The following is a 22,383-nucleotide window of genomic DNA, read 5'->3' as shown; positions in this document are numbered from 1 at the left end:
GTAGAAAAGTAAAAACATGTTCAGACATGTCCTGGAGATTGGGAAAAATGCCAGAAAATGTTTAGCTCAAGTAAAGCATCAACAGCTTCATTTTTACTACTTTCAGCAGCAATCAGATGTCTAATTAAATACCATTAGCCTAAAATAAGTCAGAGTTTTGAAGACACAAATCAATAACCAGAGTAAATGCCACACTGACTGTGTTAAGAGACTTTTGAAGCTTTGCCCACACTACACATTCTTCCAGGTTTAAGCCCTCTGACTTAACTTGGCCATAACTGAATCATCCAAATTAACATTTAGAGAAGAGAAGTAATGGGCCTTTTTGGAATACAGTTCAGCTAAGAAATCTGGTTTCCTCATCCTGTTGAACATGTAACTTGCAAGGCTTTGCCTGTTACATGACATTTCTTCACTCAAAAGCTCACTTTTATTTTTAGGAAAAGGTTTTGCTGCAGCCCTAAATTAATCACACTGCACCAACAGTGAATTAATGTTCTACAAAGGCTTGGTCATTAAAAAGATAAAATAATTCAAATCACAACTATGACGGATTTTAAACTTTTTTATAACATATGGGCTCTGTGGCAGAATCAAATTCACTGGTTTCCTTTGTGCACAAGAACAATGAAGTGTCAAAGTACATAAACAAGTCTTTTAAAACAAACAAATGTGTCCTTTTAAGTCCTTCTCATTAAACAGGCACAGCCTGGTGAGGATACTGAGGCTATTTGTGCATTTAGTGCCTGAGAAACAACCCCTGCTGCAGGCAACACGTTCAAAAGTTTGATCTAAACCACAGAAATACCAACTCCATAGGACACATTTCATTTTGCTAAAGAGTTTGGAATCAGATTACTTAGTCCTCACAACCATCAAACTTCCCAGATTAAAACTAGGTGAGTGAGACTGTTTTAACCTTCTCATGTTCTGCCAAGAGCATTCTAAAGTGTTCCTTTCTTAAGTGTTGTGAAGTATCTGTAAAAATGCTATTTAAGAACATCCAGAATTAATGTGGCCTCAAAACTACTAATAATGCTGTTCCAGATGTTTGTGGTGAATTGCTGAGCAGGAAAATTAATAAAGTCATACTTACACAAACAAGCTTGCTTTAAAATACATGTCTGGATCTGTCCTAAACCCACTAAAATCAGAGAATTCTGTACTCTCCTTCTCCCTAAAGCAGTGGTCTCCAACAAATCATGTTAAGCTTTCTAATTTCTTATGTGTTCTTATCATCAAAATTTTAATTTTGAAACAATGTACACTTTACAGTTTTCTTTGGTTCTGTGGACCACTTCCCATGAGGTTTCATGGCCTAAAAACTTAGATTTAGGTATATGATAATGGAAAGCATGACTACAGGAGGTTTGTTTGCTCTCACTTTAATTTGGTACAGCGGATGATAATAGCATTGAGGTATAGACTATTGACAGGTGAGCACAATGTGGACTTATACCTAAGATCCGGATCTACCTATACATATATCCATAAGGACAAGTTAACTCAAAAGTCTCCTGGGTGCTGAAAAACAGAAGGAACAAAAGAAGTTTTTCTCTCATGTTTACTCTTATTCACCTGAATACATCTGATAATCTCTCTCAGCTAAGTATGAGACAGAGTGAGGGCATTTCAGTCTCTATGCATTGCCTTCTTTTTCTCTGGCATCTGTCTATGTATGCGTTGTCTCCTTCAGCAGGCCTGAATAAGTGAAAAGCTTGTTCCATCCCGACTTGAGGGCAAAATACTATCTAATGAGTGGAACAGTGAAACAAGTCCCTAGGTAAAATGTTTTGTGGTTTTTTTGTGTTTTGAGACATACATACATACTGTGTTTGCAGACTTCAGTGACTCAAAGTTGCAGCTCTGGAAGAGTATACGTATTTCCATCTAAAAGCCTTGTCAGAAATCCTTGTCCTTAAATACATTCAAAGAAGTTCTTAAATAATCCTTAAGTATTACAAGTCCTTAAATATCTTGTATTTCAATGTGCAATGCTAGTCAGCAATGTAAAAATAGCTATTTAGATGTGCACTACTGTCCTTAAAATGCCAAAGCAATTATTTGAATTAATACATTTTTGTCTTCCTGCTTTTAATACTAACATAAAAGATGAAGACAAGAAAAATGCCTCCATCATTTAGGGGTCTCTCTAGATGACATGCTGCACCATTTAAGTGATATAGTTCCTTCTTAAATACTAAACATCTTAGAGAATAATATGATGAACATACCTCTATTCTCAAAGCCTCATCAGTGTTGGCCAGTTCGGGGGTGAGGGGGGAAAGGAGTGGTCAGAAGAAACTGGCCCGTGGTCCCTGCAGAAGTGAAAGATGTGGGAAACTCCGAAGTCCTTATGCTAAGGTTGTTACAGGATGGAGGTTTTTCAGAGCAGCGTGGTAAAACCTGAAATCAGGAGCCAGCTTAGCTGTCACCACTGGGGGCCACTGCTACTTAGCAAGAGAGAAAAGGAAGCTGCTGCATGGCCTGCAGTCTGCACTACTGGAGATAGCTCCTGTAGAGAGGCAAGAAAATGACCCAGTATGGAGTCGCTTAAGAGATGGGAATAGCCAGCAAAGATATGCACAGGGAACTGAAATCTCCTGACAATGAACATATGACTTTTGCCAAACATCATCATGAGTGATGGCAGAAGTGGCAGCAACCACTCACCCTTTGCAGTGGAACTCCCAGTCCTGTGCTGATCCACATATCTTTGGCAAGGGCTTGCATATCAGTAATAATTGGGACCCCTTACGAACCAAACCTGTTCAAGAATGGGTCATCATCGCCATTGTCTTCTATGAACAGGACTCACTTTTCTTGTTAAGAAGGAGAACAGACTATAGAATAGGTAAAAATGTTTTTATGGCAGGGACTTTGAGGAGCAATTAGAGAGCAAGACAAAATGGGCAGAGAAATTACATACAAAAGAGAAGTGAGTGGCTTCTCCTTAGAGTCTTGAGACATTTTTTTGTCTCCATATTACTTATCTTCGTAAGTACATACTGCTGAAATATGGATTCTGGACTAGAATCCATAGACTAGGCTTTACAAGGGTTTCTTCTAAGAATCAAGAAATTTCAAAAGGAAATCTTTCTCACTCCAGACATTATTCATATTTATTATGTTATTTACACCCAAAATCTTTTGTACAAAACATATTTATGGAATGGAAACCAAGGCCTGACTTTTCCTGTCTCTTTCCTATAATATGATGGCATAACTCACCGACTTCAAATGGTTTAGTGTTCATACACTTTAAAAGTGACAAGGGACTCACACATAAAAATTTATCACACTGATATTTTGGAGAGAAGCAGTTATGTGTCACATACAACAATATTTGCCGCATCATGCTGCGGATTTAGATAGCAGCACTTATTTTCTGTTCCTTTTGGTCTGAGCTGTCATGACATGAAGGAATGACATCTAAGGGCCAGCCTGACTGAATGTAACCCTTTGGAAAACAAAAGCACACACAGATGAGAAAGGCAGAACTGGGCAAAGAGGGATTTCTCACCCCTGGAACTGGTGGACAAACTGGTGTAATTGCTGCTAAGAAATACTGAATGTTGACCTCCCCAAACACTTTTAGTATGTCTCTAGGACTAAACAAGCACTATAATGCATTGTGCTGTATCCACACAAATCTCTGTTTGCAGGCCAGCCTGGAGAAGCACATCAAAGGCAAATGATAAGAAAAGCAGGTGTGGGTCACTGAGGGGTGTTCCAGGCTCCATCCCTCTGGGAGAGCTCTGGCACTGGTACTGCTATTGTACATTGTTAATTAAATCATTCTAATTAATTCATTCAAAGTGTAAATTAGGAAGGAAAGAAGATAAATTACACTAATACATTTAACCCCATGCTGTTTATTTAGCAGTTGAACAAAATAATGTGGTTAAAAAGAATCTAACAAGGCAAAAGCCCAAGACACAGCTGTTTAATAGCATTAAAAATGAGATCTCAGACTGTGCTGCAGGCACATACTGCCTGCTTGCATTTAAAAGGCTCGCCAAGATAGCTGTACTGGCAAACCCTACTAGTTTAGATGCAGCTGATACTAACAAAACAAAACAAAACACATATTTCCATCTCCTAAGTGAAATAATCTGCTCTGGTAAATGGATTATTTTACCAGTAGAGCTCTGCCAGTGTTAGAACTCTTGCTGGTGCTACTAGAGTAATTTGTGAGATCTTTTAGCTACAAAGGTATAACTGCAAAACATTTAAGTATCAATAAAGCCATATGATAAAATTTGCTATACATTCAAGGTTCCAAGAACTTGTCTAAACATAGAAGCCAAACCAATTTAAATAAAGAGCAAGGTGAAATAATTTAGTTAAAACAGCAGTGTTCTTTGCATAGCAAGCAAGCTGGATTTGAGTTGAATGAAGATTTTCCTGCCCCAGTGTTTTCAGAGTCAAATGTGGCATTAAATTCTTGAGATTAAAATGAAAATATTTAGGGGTTTATATTGACATACTCACTCTTTCAGACTTATTAAAACAAACAAACAAACAAACAAATAAATAACAAAACCAACCCTATGAGATTATCAAGTTCACATGACTCTAGAAACTGAGGCTTTGAGAAAAGGGCCAATTATCTTTTGATTTGTGATAAAATCACGATATTTAGCAACACTGCAAAGATCCTATCTATCCTGGCATACTAATACTTGGAGAAACATGTTTCAACTAGTTCAGCGGGCATGTTAAACTATGTCCTGGAATAGGCTAGGCCAGCTTTGTTTTCAGCAATGTCAAAATACAGATTGGCCCGTCTATAAAACTGGCTGAACCAGAATAGTGCTTAACTGTGATCTGACTTAGTTCTCAGACCAACATAAAGCAGGCCAAAGATTTGCTTGGACCAAGCTAATTTCTTGAGTGTTTTTTCCATGCTAGCAAAACAAGCATTCTTATTCTAAATATGCTGTAAGTGTATTCAGACAAACCTATCTACTTCTAACTCTGGTGCAGAAAGGAGAAGAAACACTTCAGGTGTTTTGTTACTTAAGCATAAATAAGACCTCATTTGAGCATATGCAAAAGAACAACTGCTGTGGTTTGTAAGCATGGACTGTGGAGTTCCTTTTTCTCTCATTCTCTCCCTGCTCTCACCAGTATCACTGCTTTACATGCACAGAACGATCTGTCTGGCTGTGTACTTGCTTCCCCAACAGATGACTTAAAGCTTCATCCGATCATTCTGCCCTGATTAACTTCAACAGGTTCCTCACTTTGTGAAATAAAAGGAAGATCAGTACTTCATCTGGTCATTTGTTTACAGGCTTGTTGCCCCATTTTTTTTCATGGAGGGTACTGCCCAAATCTGCATGCTGTGGGCATCCATGTAAATGCTGTATGTTGTGCCCTGTGTGGATCTCATTTTTCACTGACCATTCCTTACAGCTATAGTTTAGATATTGCTAAGCAATAGATAGGTAACATTATTCTATCATTTTAGTTTACCACCCACGGTGATAACTATGCCTGTTCAAAGTTTGTCCTAACACTGTATGAAGTAATGCATCCCGGTGTTTTCAGTTGCACAGAATGAGTGCCCTGGTTTAGGGCAAATTTTGGAGGAAACCTCTTAATTGGGGTCCCTCTAGAAAGCAAATCCAAGTGGCCCCTCCCCCAACCAGTTTGGGAAAAGATTTCCTTGGAGAAAAGTGGAAAAAATCTGTTTATTTAACAGGCAAAACATTCACCAGCACCAAAAAATGAACAATATTAAATAAAACCTCTTGCCAATCTGAAGAGATGACAAACTCAGAAAGTCCCCTTGGTGGGCCGTAGCTTGGCTCACTCAGTCTCTGATCAGTCCCTCCAGCACTGGAAGTGCCACGGCCCAGGCCAGGCCCGGTGGCCACAGGTGCGAGCTGCTGGTTCTCCGCTGGGTGCTCAGTCCAGAGCAGGTTTGAACAGTTCCAATAAAAAGAGAAACCACAGTCTAGGGAACTTCTCTGCCTCAGCTAGCTAAAAATTAACTAAAAAGCAGAGGAGAGCTCTGTCCCACTGTCTGTCTGTCTGTCTGTCTGCAGACAACAGAGTCCAGGAGCAGGATGCAGGGGAGCAGGTGCAGGTTCTGGTCACAAACTGCACGCTTCTTCTCTCCCCACCTTGGAACCAGTCTTAAAGGTGCAAAACTTATTTCTGGGCTAAACAGACAAATGGGGATACAAGCATCATAAAGTCACCCTAGGACACTGAGATAATCCGACTTTCTGACACCAGATTGTGAAGAGTCACCATAATGGACAGGGTTTGGGTGGAATCTCTTCAGGTTTACTTGGGGGGAAATGTGGGAAAATAGGATCAAGGCATTTTATGGTTATGTTACGATGAAAGGAAAAACCTGGACTCATAACGTGGACAATACAATGTGCAACAAAGGTTGAACATTCACAGTCTAATCCAAAATCCTCTACAGGTACATGACTCAAGTGGACATCAGTGTCCATGAATACCCCTTGTGCAAGGTTGTTTACAATTTACAACAGCTTCTCACGCCTAAGCAACTCTGAAACATTCTTTATTACATACAGATGTGCAACATTTTTAGACCATGCAACCTGCAGCCTTCATGTTGTAATAAAACAATATTGTAACAAGAAATAATCTATTAAACAAATTACTCTTTAATCTGCTCCCTGTTCAGCTATGCTCTCCAGGCTTGCACATGCCCACAGGATGTCTAGAATTACAGATGTGTCCTGCTGTACACTAAGTGTGTGCTAATCACAAATATAAATAACGCTCTGCATGTTAGCAAATTGCTTGCAGGGCATTCTTTTTTTCAACAGGAGACATTTTGTTATGAAGAATGATCAAATTCTCCAAACAATTATATTGAAAAAGAAGCTTCCTGCTGGTGCAATTGTTCTTATCTTCCTTAAAGCCTCTTTAGACTAATACCATTGCTTTAAGTGATATTAGCAAAGAGTAAGCTAACAATATGTGCAAAGTTTAGCATAGTACCTTATGTTTTTCTTGTACAGAACCACACAATACCATCATGTAAACACTGTTGTTATGTCTAGAAAATGTTTATTGTTGAAATCGGCCTTTTGCACAAATGCGTTTTTCACACACTTGGTTAACGGGGAAATAATTAAAGCCAGGCTTCTCTTTGTGCTGCGGGACCACTCCACTGGGCAGCTATGAAAGGGCAGCTCCACGAAGGCCTACCGAGCGCGCACGGCCCGCGGTAGGTCCGCGGCACCGCCCCGCGGCAGGAGCAGCGCCCGGCGGCGGGCTCGGAGCCTGCGGTGTCCGGGCTCCTCCGCGCACTCCCGACCGCTCCCAGGGCGCCGAGCAGGAGTTTCCCGCTTGCCCTGCTCGGTCTTCGCCACCCGACGGGACACGCCACGAGGCCCCGCACCCCTCCCGGCCGCGCGGCTCTCCGCATCCCGCGCAGCTGTTTCGGTGTCGGCGCGGCGGGGTGCACCCCTCGTTCACCCGGAGCAGGAGCTCCTACAGCGAGCGGCTGCTCCGCCCGGCCCCGCGGGGGCCCCACGCCGCCCCGGGGGCGTGAGAAGCAAGGCGGGCAGGGCAGGAAGCAGAGACCATCCTGCAGCCCCGTCCGCGGCGATACGAGACGCCCACTGCACCTTCCGTAGCGCTGGCCGGGACAGCAACTGCGAGAGCGCTGCCCTCGTCCTGCCGTCCCTCCCCTGCCTGTCACTCACGGGCTTTGCATAAAGCCTCCCCCCGCCCCCCCCAGCCCATATACCCCTTCTCCGCTCCGCCGCGGGGCCAGAGCTGCGGTCGGCGTGCCAGCAGTAGCTGGAGCCGCTCTTTCCCTTTCTTCCGTCCCTCTTCCCTACCTCCCGCCCTCCTTCCGCGACCCGCCTCCCGCCCCCGGCACCAGCTCCGCCCGGCGCTGCTGCTCGCCCGCCGCGTCTCCGCGGCACCGCCGGACCGGCACAGCCCAGCTCCTCTCCCATGCGCGGCGCTGCGTCGCCCAGGGACCTCCGCGCTCGCCCGGGAGCCGCTGCTGTAAGTTGGTGCCGCCGGCCCGGAGCAGCGCCCGGCACGGAGGGGAGGCGGGAGGGCAGCTGGGGGGACAGAGCTGGGGGGCAGAGCGGCGGGGCAGAGCTGGGGGGCAGAGCTGCCGCCGCGCTGCCGGCGGTGCTTCTCCGGCTGGAGCCGGGCTGCCTTGTTGGTCCCCGGCACAGGCGCAGGCTGGCCCTCCTGCGCCCTGTCCGGAACGCCAGGTACCAGCGGGGCACTGGTGAGTAGGCATTCGCGGTGGTCTGCTATCTCCTGTACTCGGCTGCCCTTGGAAAGCGTGGGCTCCTGTTACGGAGGCTGCTAGCGTCCCTGTTGGGCTTCAGCTTCCTGCCTGGGGCCCCGAGCGGTCCGGAGCATCCCTCCTTCAGCGGGCGTGAGGCAGGGCAGGGAATGAGCCAGCGCCTCGCTGCTCCCTGAGCTGGCTGCGGCGCTGCTCTCCCTGTGCCGGTACAGAAACTTTTGCACGTGGTTATTGCTCTATAAAGCAAACTAAATGCATTTTAGCTTCTCGCAATGGTTTTTATATCAGTCTGGGAAGAACCTCTTTAAGTTTCTTCTCAGAGACGTAGTTACTTAGGCGTTTTGATGGGGCGAACTTGGGGGGATTTAGAGTTGCGTTTCTTTGTTAGCATGTGGTGAGCTGTAGTGCATTCCTAGCAGGGGCAGCGTGTTCTGCTTTCTGTCTCGCTGCAGGTCTTAGGCAGCCGCTGAGTTTGAAGACTTCAGGCAGTGTCACGGTTTGCCTCTGCCGCACTGATAGCATCGGCGCAGATTTAGCAATGGAAAGCGGTATTAGTTACATCGATGGGATAATTAGCAGATTTCCTCTCTTTCAGTTTCACTGATTCTAAAGAAAAACGCAACCACCAGTGTGTAATTACACAGTCGTATTTAAATGAGCGTGCGTCAGGGATGTATTAGTAATTTGAAAATACTTAATTTTTCTTTTGATTTAGGCTGAGATCTGCATGCTATAGAACTGTTAAGTAGGACAAGGAGCCTGTTGTTTAGTCTTAAAGTAGTGTTTACTACTGGGCTGCTGTGACAAGTAGCCTGTTGAAGTGTAATTATAAATCAAAGTCTTGGTTCAACCTCTGTTCCTAGATAAAATCTATATCTGTAATTTACTGACCACTTCTTGTCTTTTACATACAAATACTATTTCTAAGGAAAGAAATGCCTGAAGGGAATTGGCTAATATTATTCAAGATGAACACTTGATCACTGACAGTAAATTACCTCTGCTGAAGTATTTGAGGCATGCATGATTTCCAACACTAAGCAGAGAAATTGGATATGTCATTTTTGCATTTTAGTATTCTTCCAAGATTCTGGATTGACCTAATTTACAGAAACACTGCCTGTTAAGTGAATGATGGTACTTGCTTCTAAGGGTGTTTGTTCAGCTAGTCTATGTGCAAATGCATCTCAACACCACACTGGAGGAAAAAGATGTGTATAGATATATATCTTTGTTCTGTTTGGGGAAATATGTTAGCTTATCTTAAATGTGAATTGGCATATTTTGAATTCCTCTCAATAGATGACATTGTGATGATAAAGGCAATCTTACAGGAATGGTTCAATACCAGCATATGTGAATTCTACCTCTCAGCAAGAGACTAAGGCTTCTGTTATAGTAGGGTGAAATGCTGAGTGCCTTATTCAGTAGCTGTTTGGGAGGGGTTTTTATACAAATTTTTGATTTTTTTTTTACAGCGGTATTTGTTACCATGGCTGTGGGTGGGCTTTGGGTAACAGACAGTGATCTGTTCCTCCCCTCTGCATGTGGTCCGTAGTTCTCTAGCCTCCACTGTATGCATAACTGCGGGGTGGTTTTTTTTATGTTTGCCTCTATTTTGTTGTGGTTATGGGCTCATTCTGAATGGTGCTGAACAAACGTTGCTCATGGGAGTACAGAGCCTGGTGAAAGATCTCAATCCCTGCATCTGCAGCCTCTGATATGAACTTTACCTGCCCTGTTCCTGAACTCTGTGTGCATGATGAAAGAGAGTTTTCAGTAAACTCTGAATTCTCCCAATATGTGGGGGCAAAGAAGAGAACCTGTGTTTTCATAGAGTTCCTGACATGCCTAGACTGTGATGTCTGCACTCACATTCAGCTAACTGGAATGGAGTGTGGGGAGCAGTGAGCGTGTTCAGATACTGGTTGTTCTGTTGTCTCTGATCAGTGGGGTGTTTAGCTTCTATCCTGCTCCCTGGTGAGGAACCTTCAAAGAGTAAGTCCTCAGTGTGAGGAAAACCTGCCTGTAGAGATCCAGTGAATACTGTGCCTTGCATCATAACAGCATTTAAGACAGTAAAGTGCCTGGAAAAGTTTGAAAACTTTGACAGTAAAGTGTTCAGCTACTTATTTGTGTCATCAAACTGCTTGTATACTAGTATTCCAGGCCATGACCTTTCTGTAATCCTTCAGTTCCAGGAGATTTCAACTTGTAAATGGTCAGTATCTTATTTTTGGCTATAGGTTAAGTGGGTTATTTTAGTCTGAGATTAGTGCTTAAGATCCTTGAATGGCATCTGGTTATTTTTTTGCCAGACAATACAACTTCATTAAAGGTCATTTAATTTTCCTTGTAAAAGAGCTTCTGTTTTGAAGACATACCAGCTGACTTAAGTTGTTCTGTGCTTAGTGCATTTAATAGGTTAGCCTAGGGAGTATTGGTATGATCCCTTACTAAGCTTTTGTTTAGGTAGAGTGAGACAGATACTCTGCCTTGTAGCTCTGATGTGTAGGACTCCTCTCTGTCTTGGAGGACTTTGGATTGTGCACCATATATTGGGTAGTGTTGCTTGCTATTTTCAATTCCAGTTAAATTTCATAGGGCAAATTGTGTTTCTTATTAAAGGAAGTGGGCTGTGGTAGTCTTACAGTAAGGTGTCTCTCTATTCTTTAAGTTGGGTTTAGGGGCTTTTTTTGCTGTAACTGAAGGGAAAGGTGTAACACAGACTTGCTGTTGTTCAATATGGTGAATCAATTATATTAGCACAGAGAATGTGGAGGATGGTACTGTCTGTGCTGCAGTTAGACTTGCAGGTGTTGCATGTTCCATATACACAGATTGCTTGTTCTGAAATGGAGTCTGCTGTCCAAATTAAGTGTGTGGTTTTGAGTTTCTCAATGTTTCTGGTCATATGAATCAAGAAAAAGACATCTATTAAAAATGCTGGTTTTGAGGCTTGTAAAGCTCTTGTATTATCTTGAAGCATGAAGTGTGGGAATGAAATTCTGCAATTCAGTACTGCCTAAAGATGTTCAAGTATATGGAAATGTCTATGTGAGAGCAAAGTAGATCCACATTAAAAACCTTCACAAGTGGCCCCAGGTGCTCTGACTTAGGACATTGCATGCTTTCCAGGTAGACCTTTTGGCCAGTTCTTTATTTGAAAGTGCAGTAAAAGGTACTCTGGACATGCAAATAGCTTAGTAATTAGTCAAGTTTGGTTCTTGGCTTTTGCTGAGTTTTCTCTGAGTTTGAAGAGAGAGAAGTGAGATTATTTCAGCACCAGTCACAGCCACAGCTTGCACTGAGTTCTTTATGTTTCATCGTCTACTGTTTGCACTGTGGCTTTCTGGCCATTAGCTTTATATCGCTGTCGATATTACTCCCTTACCCTATACCCCCTACTATTCTGACTTGACTCTTAGTTAGATCTGGAAACTTGCTGTAATTGTACATAGACCTGCATATCATGGCATGTAACAGTAACATCCACCTCTAAACAGGATCTGAGTAGGGTTTTGCTTGTTAGGAATAGGGCAGGATAGGATAGGATAGTTTTATGCCTCTTCAGAAGTTCAGAATGAACAATGGCTTAAGCTCTAAGGACCTGATGCTCCAGGTGGCTTCAGAAGCAGTGTCTCAGTGACTTCAGCTGGTGGTCAAAACTTGTTTTTCTGTGACACTGCCTATGTATATGCTAAATCACTATAACAAAGAGACACTGAATTCTATGAAATAAAGGTGGAATCTGTAGAATTTACTAATAATTTTTTTTTTACAGTTACATAAGTCTAACTGTATGATACCAAAGTTTTATTTTAAAGTTTGGGTTTTTTTTTCATTTTGTGTTGTTGCATATGGAATCGCTATACCAAAGGGAAGCTTCCTAATGGGATTAGTAGGTTTTTGTTCTCTGTGCAGCTTTTGACATTCCTTAGGTATTCTGTCTGGTAGCTCTTCCTGCTATGATTCAGTACGGGAGAATGTTTCAAGCGTGTGCATGCGTATGTATGTAATGAATCAGCTGGTCTAGGTTGGGGAAGGGTGAGAAAATCAGTCCAGGTTCATTTTCTTTCTCCAACTTACTTGCTTACTGTATTGCTATGAAAGTTGGAGATCAGGTTTCCCAAGATAAACCTGCTCTTGGGCAACAAATTTAGAGTATGTCATTTATGAATCTCAGCTTACAAAAAAATAAATGCATGCCAAAGGGAGATGTAATTCTCTGTCCACTCAGCTGTAAATTAAGGCTCTTTCTTCCCCATCCTGTAGTGAATAATAGGCACATTTTTTGATATGTAAAACTAAAAATGGTTTAGACTTTTATTTATTTTGAATTTTTTCTTTGCTTATAGGTGTGAAAGAAAATGTCGGTCAGCATGCATGAAAATCGCAAGTCCAGGGCCAGTACTGGCTCTATAAACATATACTTGTTCCACAAGTCATCCTATGCTGATAGTGTCCTTACTCACCTAAACCTTCTGCGTCAGCAGCGTCTCTTTACAGATGTACTTCTCCATGCTGGAAACAAGTCGTTCCCCTGCCACAGAGCAGTTCTAGCTGCTTGTAGCCGCTATTTTGAAGCAATGTTCAGTGGAGGACTGAAAGAGAGCCAGGACAGTGAAGTCAACTTTCACAATTCTATTCACCCAGAAGTCCTGGAGCTTCTTCTGGACTATGCATATTCCTCCAGAGTTATCATCAATGAGGAAAATGCAGAGTCACTGCTGGAGGCTGGTGACATGCTGGAGTTTCAGGACATTCGGGATGCTTGTGCAGAGTTTTTGGAGAAAAACCTTCATCCCACCAACTGTCTTGGTATGCTGCTGCTGTCAGATGCTCATCAGTGTACCAAGCTGTATGAGCTCTCTTGGAGGATGTGCCTTAGCAACTTCCAGAGTATCAGTAAAAGTGAAGACTTCCTCCAGCTGCCAAAAGACATGGTAGTGCAGCTCCTTTCCAGTGAAGAGTTAGAAACTGAAGATGAAAGGCTGGTATATGAATCGGCTATTAACTGGGTCAACTATGACCTGAGTAAGCGTCACTGTTACCTGCCAGAGCTACTGCAGACAGTGAGACTGGCCCTTCTGCCAGCCATATACCTTATGGAGAATGTGGCCATGGAAGAACTTATCACCAAGCAAAGGAAAAGCAAGGAGATTGTAGAAGAATCAATAAGATGCAAGTTGAAGATCTTACAGAATGATGGAGTGGTCACCAGCTTGTGTGCCAGACCCCGAAAAACTGGCCATTCACTTTTTCTTTTGGGTGGCCAAACCTTTATGTGTGACAAGCTGTATTTGGTGGATCAGAAGGCAAAGGAGATCATTCCGAAGGCTGACATTCCAAGCCCACGGAAAGAGTTCAGTGCTTGTGCCATTGGCTGCAAGGTGTATATCACTGGGGGACGAGGATCAGAAAATGGGGTCTCCAAAGATGTGTGGGTGTATGACACCCTTCATGAGGAGTGGTCGAAGGCCGCTCCCATGCTGGTGGCTAGGTTTGGCCATGGCTCTGCCGAACTTAAGCACTGTTTGTATGTAGTAGGGGGGCACACTGCAGCAACTGGTTGCCTTCCAGCTTCCCCTTCAGTATCCCTGAAGCAAGTAGAACAGTATGACCCAGTGACCAACAAATGGACCATGGTTGCCCCACTGCGAGAGGGAGTAAGCAATGCAGCTGTAGTCAGTGCGAAGCTGAAGCTGTTTGCTTTTGGTGGTACCAGTGTTAGCCATGACAAGCTGCCCAAAGTCCAGTGCTATGATCAGTGTGAAAACAGATGGACTGTACCAGCCACCTGCCCCCAGCCCTGGCGCTACACAGCTGCAGCTGTTCTGGGAAACCAGATTTTTATTATGGGTGGAGATACTGAATTCTCTGCATGCTCTGCTTATAAATTCAACAGTGAGGCATACCAGTGGACTAAGGTGGGAGATGTGACAGCGAGGCGAATGAGCTGCCATGCAGTGGCATCTGGGAACAAATTGTATGTGGTTGGAGGCTACTTTGGCATTCAGAGGTGCAAGACGTTGGACTGCTACGATCCCACGTTAGATGCATGGAACAGCATAACAACTGTGCCCTATTCATTGATTCCCACGGCATTTGTCAGCACATGGAAGCACCTCCCCTCCTAATTGTGTATATGTTGGCAATTACAAGTTATCAGGTAAGAAATAACACCTTTGAATTTCACTGTAATAATGCTTTTCAAAAAACTTTTCAGCAGCAACTCTGAGGAGGGATGGGTATGTTTGATTCAGTTTTACCTCTGGATCACCTGAGACACATATGTTCATGGGCTGTTGAAAGCCAGGCACCGCATCTGTGACAACCCCAGATCCTGGAAGCAGTTTGCCACATATCGTGCACTAGCCTTTACAAGGCCTTTTCCTCTATGATTTAGATGTAAAGGACTGAGCAAAAATAACATTTTCAACTTGTGTGGAAATGCAGATAATCTTTTTTAAATTGACTCTGGCTCTTAAGTACTAAATGCATGCTAAGCAGAGGTTCCACTGCTGTTTGTCTGATGACTGAGACTAGGTCACTCTGCATCCAGTAGCAGTACGCAAAAAAGATACAGTAAATTCTGAGCTGAAGCCTGATAGTGAATTCACTGAATTTTCATGCAGACAGCCTTTAAAGAAAGCAGCTGTCTTATGATAGGTGTTTTACAGGGAGTTCAGGCCCAATTTTCAATCTCAGCTAGACAGTGTGGTTGCATCTTCATGGACTAAGGTTGGATTTTCTCCATTGTGACACTTTAAAATGCAGACTTTTTAAAATACTTATGCTTATATATGTTGAACCAGGTATAGTGTCAGGAAGATATGTAATTAATATTGCAGCCTGAAATAATTACTAGTCTATATCACACACTGTTCCAAAACAATTTAATTATACATAATGGGCCAGGTTCTTACCAGATGCAACTTCAGCATTGTATCTTCTCACAAGCAAGTCTGAATTTAGTCTTGTTTGATGGGTTGTTGTGCATTTCTTATTTTTGGGAGGAGGGGAGAAGATTTTTGCTCGTAATCTATGTATTTTGCAACAAACCTGGTAGACTCCCATTTGTGTTGTGTTGCTTTTATTCCCCATTTCGTCCTTGTGGCTTTAGTAGAAAATCAGTTACTGCCAATAACTGTAACTGATAAATATAGTGATGTCCTTGATCCTAAATAATCAATGCCCTGTGAATGGTAGTTTCTTTTTGGATATGAGCAGTGTATATTGTACCCATGAAGACAGGCAGGTTATAAGAAAAAGGCAAATAAATACAGTTGCAGTAATTAAACAAGCTATTCATGTGCCTCTGGGTTACCAAAAAGTTCAGACTGAAGAGGTTCTCCAGAATATAGGAAGAAGAAGTTGTGTGTAAAGACTTCTAGGTTCTTCTGTTTGGGACATATCATTGGGAAGGCTTTTTGGTATTTTTTGCAGCAGTAGATATTTGCCTGACTCTTGCAGTAAATGCAAACCCCAAAGGTCTTTGAAGCAGTGTAGATAGGGCGGACAGTTACTCCTGTAGTTGTTTTTCAGTTGACTGGGAGTTTTGATTGAGTAAAGAATACAAGGTTGGGCCCATGCAAAGCAGTAGCTCAGCTTTGAAATCTACTGTGAAATTGGGCAGTGTTGTGCCATGATGCTCTGCTCTCAGGTGATTGTTTGCCTTGAAAACACTCTTCCCTCTGCCCTCTCTCTACTTTGTTTTTCCAGAATTTTCTTCGGAAAGCAGATTAAACTCTAGAGACTTAGCAGGTCCTGGTTACTGACCGTAATTGCCCCCCAACAGCAAATGGAAGCCCTTATTTCTGTGTGTCAGCTTCCCTCCTAGCTGGGAACTACATCTCAATATCTTCAGTTAATTTGTATTATTACTGACTTTATGCAGTTCTCAGTGTTATCAGAACAGCAGTATTGAATGCCCGGACTCAGGTCTGTGCCAAGAAAAATATTGACTTACTCTTCTGAGTCTCACTTAATTGTTCTGGAGTTTACAGTGCATGAGGGAGTGTTTTATTTTGAAAGAGTTCTCTGAATATAACGGTGCAAAAAGCTTTCCTTACTCTGCAGTATCTTGTTAAAAGCCATTATTTTATCTTCACTAACACACAAGATATCTGGCTTAACTAGCACATAAGATAACTGAATGTAGCTGTAGTCTGAAATCTCTCCAGCGCTGTGCGCTCATCCAGTAAGTGGGTTGTTTTTTTTTCCTTTTTACTCCTGCTGCTTTGTCAGTGGGTGGGAGGGCCAAAAAGGAAATTACTTGTGATTACTCTGTTTTCATGGTGCTGTGTGGCCCCAGTCTGACAGCTTTCAGGAAGACTTCAGTCTACTTTGTCTTGTTCCTCAAACTTGGGAGTTTTGGGTTGGGTTTTTTCCCCTCTGTTTTGGAATTATTTATAGCTTTTTTTTAAGTTCATCCCATGACAAGAAACACTGTTTTGACTTCCATGTTGATAGTCTGTTTTGATGGGAAGAATGTCATGCTATACTGAAGAATGCCTAGAAAAGACTAATCAACACTGAGTGGACCCTTTTTTTAGACATTAAAAAAAATAGCCCACACTTGCAAAAACACTATGGACTGTTATGTAGGCTGGGTTGTTTCCTGTGAATGTTCTCTGTTGTTCTTAGACATCACAGCCTGAGAGAGATGTGGTGTGTTCAAAGGATCTGTGAGTGCACTAGAGCTCATTTGCATTGTAATGAAGTAGGATTTGCCTTCTAAAATTGTAGCAGTGCTGTCAGAATTATTGTGATGAACTGATGATGGTTTGGAAGCTGGAATTTTGTTACAGCTTCAGAGTGAAAAAGCAAAGCACAATCTCAGCATCCAAAGGCTGAGTTTCTCATTGAATAATTGATTTTATAAAGAACTCTAGGATGGATTTATTGGTGGATGGTATATTGCTGTTTAAAAAGAAATTAGGCAGAATTCTGCTTAAATTAAGAGTAGATGTACTTTAAGTAAGGGAATTCTGTGGCCCTCTCTGTTGTGAGTAAATTCAATTCAGAATTTGTTTAGGTGAATAGAGGTATTGGGACAACACACCTTCAGCTTCCCTTCTGCTTTGCTCCAACCCAGTTGGTTTTGACTGAGGTATAGAAAAACCTCTACACTGAGTGTTCATGTGTTTTTTTGTGAAAGAGAAGTTACAAAAGGTTGTTTGCTTAAAACAAGTCCACAAACTTTTTAAGATTTTGGGGGAACATAAATATGTGGAAGTATGCAGGATACAGAGTCTTACCACTTTAAAGTGTATCAGGGCACTTTGATTTAGGTTTCAAGTGACTGAATTTATACCCAAAACATTAGTCAGTCTTTTTGCAGTCAATAGGATTGTTTGCAGAGTAATGTTAATAGAATAATAAAGTCTGCCCCTAAATAATTATGTTCTTGACTCGTTTATGTATTAGTAGTTGGGTATTGCACAAGAACCTTGAGGTTCAGGGTGGGCAGGGAAGCCCATCAGCTGGGTTGTATCCTAAGCCTAGCTTTTAGATTTTCTTTGACATCTAACAAAAAACATTGTGGTATATTGTTGCAGCAAAACCTTTTAAATAATTTCTCCTTTCCCTCCACCTCTTCTCATGCTTTTAGTTTACTCCATTATTTGGAGAAGATAATTGGAACCTCAGATCTGGAGAAGTTTTTATGAAGAAAAATAATTCAGCGTTTCTTGCGTTTGAAGAAAATCATCTGCACCTTGTAAATTATCCAACCCAGACATGAAGGAATGGGAGAAGAAACCCCTGTCTTCAGTGCTTCAACATGTGGTTTAAATATGAATGGACAAACCTTGTGCTAGTAATTGTGGATTAATGCCCATGTTAATCAGTCCTTCAAAGATGAAAAAAACAGAGACAGAACGTCTCTTAGCTGTGCACCACACATCACTTGATTTCCATGGACCCCACTGTTTTTATGTGAAATTTGAAATGGTTGTCACCTCTCTTTGTGGTGGTTTGAAGTGCCAGCGCCAGCTGCAGGGGCAGCAGGCCAGGTCTGAAACAGCAAGATGCTGCTGTGAATGAAGATACAGCGGCATTGCTGCTGAACTCTGCTGACTGGAGTGTGCTTGCCTGTGGGCAGTGCCCACAGCATCTGTTACACCCTGTGTTGCATTGTCCTGTGTGCAGTAAGTGACCTTCTGCTTCATAAGGACCAGTCCAGTGGTGAAATGTTTTTCAACAGTGGGGAACAAACATTACAGCCCCAAAATGCTCATTGTTCCTGTTCTTCCCTGTATTTATAATTCAGTCTGTCCCTTTCCTATTATGTTACTTGTTGTAGATATAGTTATTTATTGTTCAGTGCTTGCATGCTGAAACAATGCCTGCAATTGTCTTCATGTTGCAAGGGCTTGTGTGAATTGTATGTTTTGCACATATTGTGATTGCTGACTTGCTCTGCTGCACAAAGAAAGAAAACTATTGGGTAACATTTGGAGATGGGAGGGAGGAGTGGCTTCCTAGTCGGAAATGGAAGGATTACAAGACAGGATTTAAAATTACATGTGTACTAAAGGAAGAAGCCATGGAGGTCACTTTCTCAGGCCACCAGCTCCCCAGGTTGCATGTGGTGTGTCTTGTAGATGGTGTCCTTGCAACATTTCATTTGTTGGTCATGCCTTTCAATTTCTAACCTGGAAATAGCCAAAGTCTCTTGCATCACTCGCTTTGTGCAGCTTCCTGATTGCAACACAAATACTGTGGAAGAGCTTCTGGATACCAAGCCCAGATGAAGTCATTGTCCAAACTTATTTATTTATTTATTGGGTTGGAGGAGGGTTACCTACAATATAGCCACATTGTCCTGAAGGAGTGGAGAATGGTGATTCAAGAATAAAAACAGAAAAGAAAACCTCAACATAGGTTAATGATGAAGTCTTAAAAAAAAAAAAAAAAAGAAGAAAGAGCAGCAATTTTGCACTGACTTGATTGCCTCATCCATCTGGATTTCAGATCATCTGAGTGGCCAGATGTCAAAGACCCAAGTGCTCTAGAAAAATTCTTATGGGGATAGAAAATGAATTTCAAACCTCTTATCTTAAAAAGAAAAAAAAAAGCCCTCAAACTCTGCTGCTTTTTATTTTTGTTTTCCAGGTGTGTCTTTAATCTCTTGGTTTCTCAGAAGCCTCAGATAATCCTGAGAAACCAAACTTTGATTTTTAAATAAAATAGTTTCTTATTATTCTGGTCTTTGGACAGAGATGAAGCTACTCTTTTTCTTAGGAATTTCAGAAGCTTGTGTTTCACAGGTACTTTCTTTGCCAGATCCTGTAATGAAGCTTGTATTGTATTGTGTTTTTTCTTAAATGTTTCTGGAGCCCACTTAAACTGGCACATTCAGTAACATGGTTGATGTGTGCTGTGGTATAAGTAAACAGCTGCATGTGTGCATGCAAAACAAAAATAGTCACATTTGTGATGCTTGCCTTTCTCTGTGTGAAAGTGATGTAGCTGTATTTGTGAAAGTTTTGTCATCTGAAAGTGTTTACATTGGTCACTGGAAGTTTCTCTGTGCTGCCTTACGTTTGATTTGCTGTTTGGAGTAGACTCTTTACATTTCAGAAATAAAGTATTTGGAGTTCTGTGAATGCTAAGAGAACATCGATTAATAAGCAGTCATTTGCAGTTTTTAAAAGGGTGGGTTCCAGCTAGATGTGATAAAATTATAGTTCCACTGATGAAACTGATTCCTTGAAGTGGTAGATTAAAAAAGTATTTAAACCCACAGCCTCTCTACCCTTGCCTCCACTTAGACAACCTTTAGCAATAGGAAAACAGATTAGGATAGGTCTCCTTTCTATATCCCTGTACCTGCACAGGTTGCCATGTTGAAGCAAACAGCCGTGAATTTTTGTTGGCCTTTCATCTTGTGGATCACTCTAAGGAGTGAAGGGAGCCATAAAATCAGACTTCCTGTGTTTTGCATGTCCTCTCCCCAGGCACTAGCAACTACATAAGGTACCAGGAAATAAAGAACTGGGTCCCCAGGGGCCCCTGTGTTTGAATAAGGACATGTAGCTTTGAGATATGTGTTCTCTGTCAAGCCGATCAGAGTCCAGAGGTGAAGCTGCCTTGCATCTGACTGTTTGGCTTATGAAATCTGTTTTGTAGCACCATTCAGCTTCCAAAAGTGGGATGAATTTTCTACAGCTGTTTCCAAACTTGTGGTCTGCTTTCAAGTCCTCAGTTAATTCCTGTGTGTAGGCTGAAGGAAACTGAAGTCAGGGTGGGCCTCTGGCTCTGCAGGGACTACACGAGGCTCTTGCTCTGTGAATTGTTGTGGGAATCCTGGCTGACTATTTGACCATTTCAGCCCTGCGAAACACCCCAGACTTAGATAGAAGCAGTTCACAGCAGAGTGCACACAAAACCCCTGGCATAAGATGGGAAGGTGCCTCTTATTTTGCAGGCTGGTTACTGTAGAAACATGTAACAAAGGACAGCCTTCCTCTTCTGGTGTAATTGTGCAGCCCCTTTTCTATATGTCTGACACCGTCAGAACAAGAGTGATTACAACAGAATAATGTTCCCATTCCTGGCCACTGAAGATGTGGTTCATGTGCTAAAAGAAAACTGCAAGTGAAGAAGTAAAATTGTCTATGTTGTTTGCTACTATGTCTTAAGATTTTGTAAAACTCACTTTTTTTCACAATGTGAAACTGAAGGTCAATAAATTATTAGATATTTCCTCTCCATGGAATGTTTATTTGAAGTGTTGTCTGTTCCTCCCCTCTTTCCTCGCCACTAAATGCTTTGAATCCTTTATAATGCCCTTTTTTATGTTCTCTTAAAAGAAGCACATCAGCAGCATGCAATTAAATGCTTTGGTTTAAGCTTCTGCTTCAGCTGCACTTTCCTTCCCTTTGTTCTCTACTGCTGCTCTTACTATGATCTCTATCTCAAAGTTCAGCAGTTAAAACTCAGAGAGCCTCAAAACATTTAAGAACAGGAAATGCAAGTTTGTTAGTGCTTGCAGTACGGTTTAGTTAGTGCCTGATACCACTTGGAAGTGGAATTAGGCATCTTGAATCCTTTCTAATTATTCTCAAGTCAGAAAATCCTGGCTGCACGTAAAACATTCCCATTGTTCTATATACATGTATAGTCAAACTCTTTGACTCTGAACTTTTCATCTTACTTACATTTTTGTGTGTACATTCTTAGTTTTGGGTGGGTTTTTTTGTTTGGTTGGTTGTTTGCTTAAATACCTTTTTAATGCTGTTGATTATCTACATTGGCTTAGCACCTGTCTGGCCAGAAAGAGTTGCTGAACACTGTCCAGATATAAAGTAGCAAGTTTTCTGACATCTAAATTACCTCTTTTAAAACTCCTGCAGCTGCCCTGTGAAAAGTCGCAGGTTTCTTTGTGGTCTTTCTTTGCTCCAAAGAGTTGGGCCATACTACTAAATGACTTTCTGGCCTTGGCATGGCTTGTTTAAGCTGTGTTTGAGATATTTGCCATCAGTTTCGGCTGGTGGAGTGGGACACTTGGAGAATCTTCAAATATGAAGAATAACAGAAGAAATCAGCCTTTCCACAGAGCAAGGTAAGGTTAAATTAGTTTCCGTGCTTATTGCAAGCTCTTTGCTGGACAATAACCTGGGTTGGTTTCCTTTATTTGGATTTCACCAGGGCATGGGATGCTTACAGCAGCACTGGGCATGAACAAACTGCTGTAGAGTGATTCAGCTGATGTCATTTTAGGGTTACTTACTCTATCTGGTCATGGATTCAAACTCCTTTGCTGGGAAGTTTTCTTATAGTGGAGGTTCTGATATTTATGGTGAGAGTGTAAAAAAATAATTACATTGAGGTTTTAAACTGATATCTTTACAAGACATCTGCAAGGCATTTGCTTTATTCATAGTAAGTGTGGAAACTAAATGCCTTGAATTATTAGAAAAAAATCAGCTCATTAGCATTGACTAGAGCTTCATTGAGCATCCTGGGGTGATCAGCCCTGACCTGTGAAAGTCTCAAAGGCCCTGTTTATGCTGGTAAATTGAATATGCCTGGGGATGGTCTGGCATGGAGGCCAGCTGGCAGGAAACAGCCTTGAGTCCTTTGAGCAGCCTCTTGTCCTGGCA

General features: G+C 42.1%; 1 protein-coding gene across 1 annotated transcript; it reads left to right on the top strand.

The window, feature by feature from the left end:
• Positions 1–7,782: 7,782 nt before the first annotated feature.
• On the top strand, positions 7,783–20,991 carry ENC1 (ectodermal-neural cortex 1). Its single transcript, XM_030968878.1, has 3 exons — positions 7,783–8,013; positions 12,628–14,441; positions 17,886–20,991. Exon 2 carries the CDS (start codon positions 12,640–12,642, stop codon positions 14,407–14,409), a length of 1,770 nt encoding a protein of 589 aa, XP_030824738.1. The 5' UTR covers positions 7,783–8,013; positions 12,628–12,639; the 3' UTR covers positions 14,410–14,441; positions 17,886–20,991.
• Positions 20,992–22,383: the final 1,392 nt, after the last annotated feature.

The sequence above is a fragment of the Camarhynchus parvulus genome, chromosome Z (assembly GCF_901933205.1).
Source record: "Camarhynchus parvulus chromosome Z, STF_HiC, whole genome shotgun sequence".
Classification (NCBI taxonomy): Eukaryota; Metazoa; Chordata; class Aves; order Passeriformes; family Thraupidae; genus Camarhynchus; species Camarhynchus parvulus.
This window is presented reverse-complemented; position numbering and strand designations above follow the sequence as displayed.